The sequence below is a fragment of the Lynx rufus genome, unplaced genomic scaffold (assembly GCF_022079265.1).
Source record: "Lynx rufus isolate CCGP_SWC_20201006 ecotype Redwood Valley unplaced genomic scaffold, mLynRuf1.p SCAF_12, whole genome shotgun sequence".
NCBI classification, from domain to species: Eukaryota; Metazoa; Chordata; class Mammalia; order Carnivora; family Felidae; genus Lynx; species Lynx rufus.
In genome coordinates this window covers 68,994,108-69,000,716 of record NW_025814826.1, presented here as the reverse complement: position 1 = coordinate 69,000,716, position 6,609 = coordinate 68,994,108, and the positions used below count along the sequence as shown (strand labels likewise).

Genomic DNA, 6,609 nt, shown 5'->3' with positions numbered 1-6,609 from the left:
AATACTGATGAAGTTTTGGGGTGATGGTGGGGTGGACCAGAGCCAATGGCCAAAAAAGAATTCTTGATAACATCTTTGGTTCAAAAAGGCGATTTTGTTAAGGCACAAGAGCAGGACCTGTGTGCAGGAAAAGCTGCACCGGGGTTGTGGCAGGGTAACTGATTATATACCTTCAGGGCGGGGGCAGAGGTGGGGGGAGTTAGGGATAGAGTAAGTCTTAACATATTTTGAAAGCAGGTTTCCAGGACTTTGAGGGGCTAGCTATTGCTAGGAAAACACCATGTATTACCTTTTAGTAAAACCTCAATCATGAGACCCTTCAGATGTATATCAAGGGCCATAAGCTTGGAGTATGATTGCAGTATGTATATTGGGAGAGTTGGGCTAAAGGAAGTTTCCAAAGGAATTTTTATATGTTAAAGTAGACTTACAGGATCCTCAAGGTTAGGATAATGTTAAGCTAAGATTCTCTTTTGCCCCTAGCAAAGTGCCATCATCAAGACAGCCAAGCTTCAAGGACTTGTCAGTGGGCTATAGGCAGTAAGAGCATTTAATTTTTCATTTGCCTTTGTTCCCCATATCACCATGGCAAGCACTTAAACCCCTTTCCTCTGTTCTTGGGTAGCCAGGAGTGTCTGAGGAATATCCCACCTGGGCGGAGGGGGGGTGCTGTTAGCCTGTACTTTGCCCTCAGCTTGCCCCACTCTCTCTCATCACCAGTATTGAACCTAATAAAATCAGTAACTCTCACATATCATCAATGTTCAGTTAGGAGGGATTTTCTAAAAACCAATTAACATTACCATGCATACTGAAGACATAATCAGGAGAAATGATATTTGTAAATCTAAGAATCTAGTATAATTTCCCTTTGAGAAACAACAAAATAAATAGCTCCCTTGTACACTGAAGAGGAATAGAGGGGTTGGGGGGGTTGTTTGTTTTTTTTGCATAAAACCACCAGGGAATGAAAATGTAAATCTAAAATTATGCATAAAGACCTTCCCTGTAGCTGCGTGGAGAAATATGTCCGAACGTTCCAATATGACTGTTTCAATAGAAATGTGTAAGAATTACCGAAACTGAGACATTACATTTCTGCTTTCTCATCAACGCAGACCACTATGTGAGGTATCCAGACAATCACTTTGGAAAGAATAAGAGAGATTGCCACCCCCCACCCCTCCCTGCCCCAAAGGCTGTGACCTTTCTGGTTTTTGAGGAAAGCTCTGGCCAACACAACTCTCTCCTCTGTTCTCACAGCTATGATACTTGGGGTCTTTGTGAGGCACTGAGAAACCCCCATAGTGAAGTTCATCAACAAACCCTCAGCTACATCCTGCTCACCTCCTTCACCCTGGGCTTCCTCTGCTCCTTACTCTTCATTGGTCCCCAACACAGCCACCTGCATCCTGTGGCAATCCACATTTAGGGTGTGCTTACTATAGGTCTTTCCATGGTTTTGGCCAAAACCATCACTGTGGTCTTGGCTTTCAGGTTCACCACACCTGGGATAAAAGTGAGTGTTGATTAGTGTCATGGGGCATCTAATTCTGGCACTTCCATCTGCTACCTGATCCAAGTGAGTCTGTAATCTGGCTAGGAAGTTCTCCCAGCTTCACTGACACAGATACTCTGAGCCTAGATATGGAACCAATTGTAAAATTCTTCAAATCTTCCCTTACCAGGTGTGCAGTGATCTCATTTTACATTCCACTTCTTGAACCATGTTTCTATCACTAGGTTTTCACTTTCTCTGTTTTCCTCAATTACAAAAGTCTTTCCCACACTCCAATCTTTAACAAGTCTTTCTACGTTTCCCCTAGCATTTCTAAAGGTTTACAGCTTTTTGTCTTCTACTCCTCTGGAATTTATTATTGAGAATTGTAAGGAACTAGCATTTCTTTCCAAGGAAAACAACAGGGAGAAGGTCTGAGTGTGACCTGTTTCTGAAGCTCCCCATGTAGGGGGTCCACATTACCAGAAGTGAGGGGACAACTGAGCCCAGGACTGGAAGGGCAGGACTGGAGGGGGTTTCAGGCCAGTGGGCCCAGCTTTTAGTGAGTCCCACAGGGACACAGCAAGTGGGCAAAGTAGGCTGGGGGCTTCCTGGGAGTCCCAGGATACCTGGGGTATGTGCAGTTGCAAGTGTGCATTAAAGGGACCTCCAAAACCTCAGGGGTTGGGGTGTATCCTGTCCAGGCACCCAGTAGGTAGGTGATACACCTCCATCTTTTCAGGAGACAATGGGACTCAAATACGGAGGAGGGTTCGCCTCTGCTGGAAAGAATATAGTCTTTGGAACAAGCCGTCAGGCACTAAGCATGTGCTGATAAAAGTTTGTAAAACAAATGATCATCATCCAGTGGTATTTGTATCAGACATGTGAGTGCAGCCGCAAAGGCCACTGGGAAAAGCCAACATGAGCTGCAGAGCCTCGAAGCTGGTATTGAGACCCCCACCCTACACACCAGGGCCTGCTGCATAGACCAGAACACTGACACCCGAGAGCAGTGCAGGTTAAGCTCCAGTTGACCTCACCCAGAACTACCTACAACCACCCCACCTATAGATGGATGAACTGAGGCCAGGCTAAAGAGTGTGACTTAGCTGTGGTTGCCCAACATGCAAGCCATGGATGAAACACTACCAAGAACATAGCTGGGTATAAGCCGAAGGGGGAGCACCCTGAGTAGAAAAATGACCTAAGAGGGAAGCAGGATTGATGGCCCAGTCAGAGTCCACACAGTGCCCTCCCATCTCCGGCCTTCAGATGCTTCCTGTTTCCCAGTCCCCTTGCACTATATTTCCCCAGAGTCTAAGACCTGCTACAAGTAAGTGGACTTTTTGTGAACATCCTATCAGGATTGAAGCCATTAAGGCAGGATTGAGTTGGTTATCGCAGGAGGAGACAAGAAGCCAGCAAGGAGGGAACAAGAAAAGGGAGCCACATCAGAGAGAAAAGTCAGAAGCCTAAAGGTGTGCAAGCCCTAAGTGGGGCCTCATCCACCAGCTTTCACACTGTTTTCTGGGTACAATAAAGTCACTAGGTCAGAGAAATAGGACCCAATACATATGATCACTGGTTACAATGAACACACAAGATGTAAGAGTGATGTATGGGACACTAACACCTGGAGGCTCACAGAGCAGTCAGGGGAAGAGCTGGCGCCAGGACTAGAATGTCTAGCAGTAAAGAGAGAAAGCACAAAAGGTTAGAAATTTAGTTTGAAGACAGAACTCATATACCAGCTGAAGTACAGAACACACGTATGGGAGAAGGAAAGCAAGAAAGGATGACATAGGTTTTTGGCCTAATCAACTAGGTGGGCAGTAGGGCCACTGACTCAAAAGCAAAAGACAAAGGGAGATGTAGGGGCCAATAAATGTTTTGGATATGTCAAGTTTGAAATGCCCACAAACCATCTAAGTAGAAATGCTGAATAGGCAGTTGGGCTCCTGGTATCTATCCAGTTTGGGATGCAAGCTTGGGAGACACCAGCAAAGACAGCATCACAGCCACTGAGGATTAAGTCACCCAATTTGATGCAGATGTACTAGGACTATCATTTGGAGTAGCCAAACGTTGCAGAGGTCATCTACTGAAGCTCAACAATCTTCAGCCAGGATTGTTAGGGCAAGAAGCTCTCTTGTCCTAAGAACAAATCTGCCCTTCTGGGAGCTACACTGGCTCCCTGAGGATGACACATGCTCAGAAATGAAAGCAATACAAAAGACCACACACTGTGGTGAGCCTGGACCCAGAAGTGCCAGGCACCTGCCTCATCTGTATTCACCTAACACAGATAATTAGCACACAAATTCACTAATCCATTTGTACAGAAAATAGTTTTCTTATTACAATGTGATATTACAGCATAAAGCACATCATTTGACAGGACATTCTTTTATAGGTGAGCACCACTGAACAATTCTATAGCTTCCTCCATTGTCCTTATTACAAACAGCTGCTTAATGTCAGGCTAAAGATTAAGTAAAACATTCTTTCAACGACATGCTGAACACTCCAGTTTATTGTAGAAGCTTTTCTGAATGGAGCTCCTTCTCCTGGCAGGAAGCACATTTCATTTGAAAACCTACAAATGGGTCTTGTGCTTATCTGAAATTTGCCCAATATGCTGGTCTCACATCTGTCCAGCAGCCATGGCACCAGATCCACGGACCATGGACAAAACCACATCTGTCCAACAGCGCATTCCCAGAAAAGCTCTACACTCAACAGAAACCCCTATGCTCCCCAGGGAGGGGAACTGTTCCAGGATGGAAGACAGGCTAAAAGAAATTGAACCTGAACTCTTCATCAGGAGTGTCCAGGGTGGCCTTGGCTACCCCTGCTTGGCGAGTCCTGCAGACCCTTCCGCTCTTCCTTCTGGTGGCCTCAGCTACAGGCCGCACCTGGGCTGTGCGGGCTGCTGTGGGGCAGAGGACAGAGTATCAGAACACAGTAAAAGCAGCTAACATTACCTGTGCCTTAAGACAAATCAACTGATTCACTTCTCAAAGTCTTAGGGTAGGTATTATCATCACACTCCACTTAGAATCACTGAGACATGCACTAACTCTGCTGCTCTGCGTCCCAGGTCCAAGCCTGACATCTGTGTTCCAGAGAGGACCCAGCTCTCTCTCCATGTTTTCCCAGGCCTCCCTGAGTCCATCTCCTCTCTCCACCCCTGCCAGCCCTGTTACTCTAGCTTTCTTCCAGTCACTCCCTAGGTTCTTCCTCCCTACCCCCTGAAATCAACCAGTTTCCAGCTCCTCACCAGTCCTGAGAACCCGAAGGGCCTCTCGCCGCTCGGCTTCCATCTGAGCCCTGTAGTCCCCAAACAAGGAGCGCATCAGCTGCCTCTTCCGGGGCAGAGGGGTTCTTTCGCTACGCAGGGTTCGGATTGCCCCAAGAGCCTGCTCTTCTGCGGATTATAAATAAATAAATAAATAAATAAATAAATAAATAAATAAATAAATAAATAAATAAATAAAAACTAGGAATCTCCTCTATTCTGACCGCCTATCATCCTACAGGAAAGACAATTCCATCCCCTGGCACCACCTGAAGGCCACAGCTTTATCATGGTTCACCTCTCCCCAATTCTACAGAAAGGCCCCTCACTCTGTTTCGGACTGGGTCTCTGCATCTTGAGGCCCAGCTCCAGTTGCTCCACGCACCACGCCAGTTCCCGGGCCAGCTGCTCTGCCTGTGATGAAACGGGGAGAGTGGCTGTGAGACCGCACCAGGACAGCGTGGGTTCCAGCCCCATTCCACAGGCAGCCCTCCCTCCCACCCTCCGTCCCCATCCCATCCCACCCCATCCCATCCCGGCCTTAACTCAGAAAAACCGAGACTACACACACCCGCCAGCACACTCACACCCGGGATGCAGCGCTGAATTCCACCCGCCCCGACAGAGGCCCGCCCTTGCCTGAGCCTCCGCGCTTAGGGGCGCTTCCTCTGAGCAGGGCTTTTCTGAGACCTTCCCGCCTCCACTCGCCACAGAGGCTCCGTTCCGGGTTTTCTTCTTCTTTTGCTTCTTAGAGGCTGCGTCGCCTTCACCACGTTCGGGGTGCGCCCGGGCGGCGGCGTCACCGCGTGTGGAGTGCCCTAAGCAGAGACGAACTGGATGGGACCTTACGGCGGAAGGACACGGGGAGCCGCAAAACGACCCGGGGGGCCGGGAAACGACCCAGGGGGCCGGGAAACGACCCAGGCAGCCGCGGGCTGCGGAGCGCAGGCAGTACCTGGGCCTGCGGCCACTGATGTCTCCCGAGCAGAATGTCCTAGGGCCTGGAGAAAGGGGGGCAGCACAAGGGTCATGGGGGGCCGCCAACGGCCCAAGTCCCTGGGACCCCTGCGGTCTCACCGCGCAGCTCACCGCCATGCGCCGCAGTCGCCGCCGGAGACTACTTGGGGCCTGAGTTCCGAGGCCGAAATCCCCCCTGCAGAAACGCGTGTGCGGCGCAGAGTTCCGCTGGGCACCGACGGCGCTGTGGGCGGTGCCTTGGACGCACTGGGGGCGGGGGAGCGCGCGGCGCTTCGGCCGCAGGGAACCTAGGAAAGGTCGGAAGGGGAGCCTCTGGACGGCGCTCTCGTGGCACTTACTACGTTGAAGGCACCACTCTGGGTGAAAGGACAACGCCTGAAGCAAGGGAATGCTCTCAAAGCTCACTTAGGGCGGAGAGAAAAACTGTCGGGCAGAGAAGCGCCGTCAATAGCGGCCCGAAACAGGACGGCGAGCGGTCAGCAAAAACCTCCCAGGAGCTGCCTGTGCCTGGCCGGCGGGACTGGTCGAGTAGCCAAGAAGGAGGCCGGGGAGCTGGGGCCGTGGTGCTAGGCGGGCTCGGAGTTGTGCGAGATCTGGTCATAGACCCCGTAGGATAGCCCGCAGTCCACCTCTATTCTAAACGCAACGGGAAGCCATTGAGAGACCTTCATCCGAGGAGTGATGTGGTCTTACTCAGATGTGTATTTTAAAGATCATTCTGCTGTCTTGTGACGAAGGCCGGACGGGTTGGGGGCAGGTGAGCCTGGGGATGTGGAGGAGTTTCAGAAACTGAGGGGGGAAAGCCTGCGCACTTGCTGGTGGTCTGGATGTG

At 50.2% G+C, this 6,609-nt stretch overlaps 1 protein-coding gene across 3 annotated transcripts; it reads right to left on the bottom strand.

Annotated features, from left to right (window-relative positions):
- Nucleotides 1–4,016: 4,016 nt before the first annotated feature.
- On the bottom strand, nt 4,017–5,981 carry CUNH8orf33 (chromosome unknown C8orf33 homolog). 3 transcript variants are annotated; one of them, XM_047074390.1, is made up of 6 exons: nt 5,889–5,973; nt 5,755–5,800; nt 5,439–5,617; nt 5,129–5,213; nt 4,782–4,928; nt 4,017–4,433 (listed from the first exon to the last, which is right to left on the bottom strand). In XM_047074390.1, exons 1-6 carry the CDS (start codon nt 5,892–5,894, stop codon nt 4,294–4,296), a joined length of 603 nt encoding a protein of 200 aa, XP_046930346.1. In that variant the 5' UTR covers nt 5,895–5,973; the 3' UTR covers nt 4,017–4,293. The 3 variants fall into 3 exon arrangements, with proteins under 3 accessions (XP_046930346.1, XP_046930344.1, XP_046930345.1); XM_047074388.1 differs by having other exon boundaries at nt 5,755–5,981; XM_047074389.1 differs by having other exon boundaries at nt 4,017–4,430; nt 5,755–5,981.
- Between the last annotated feature and the right edge of the window lie 628 nt (nt 5,982–6,609).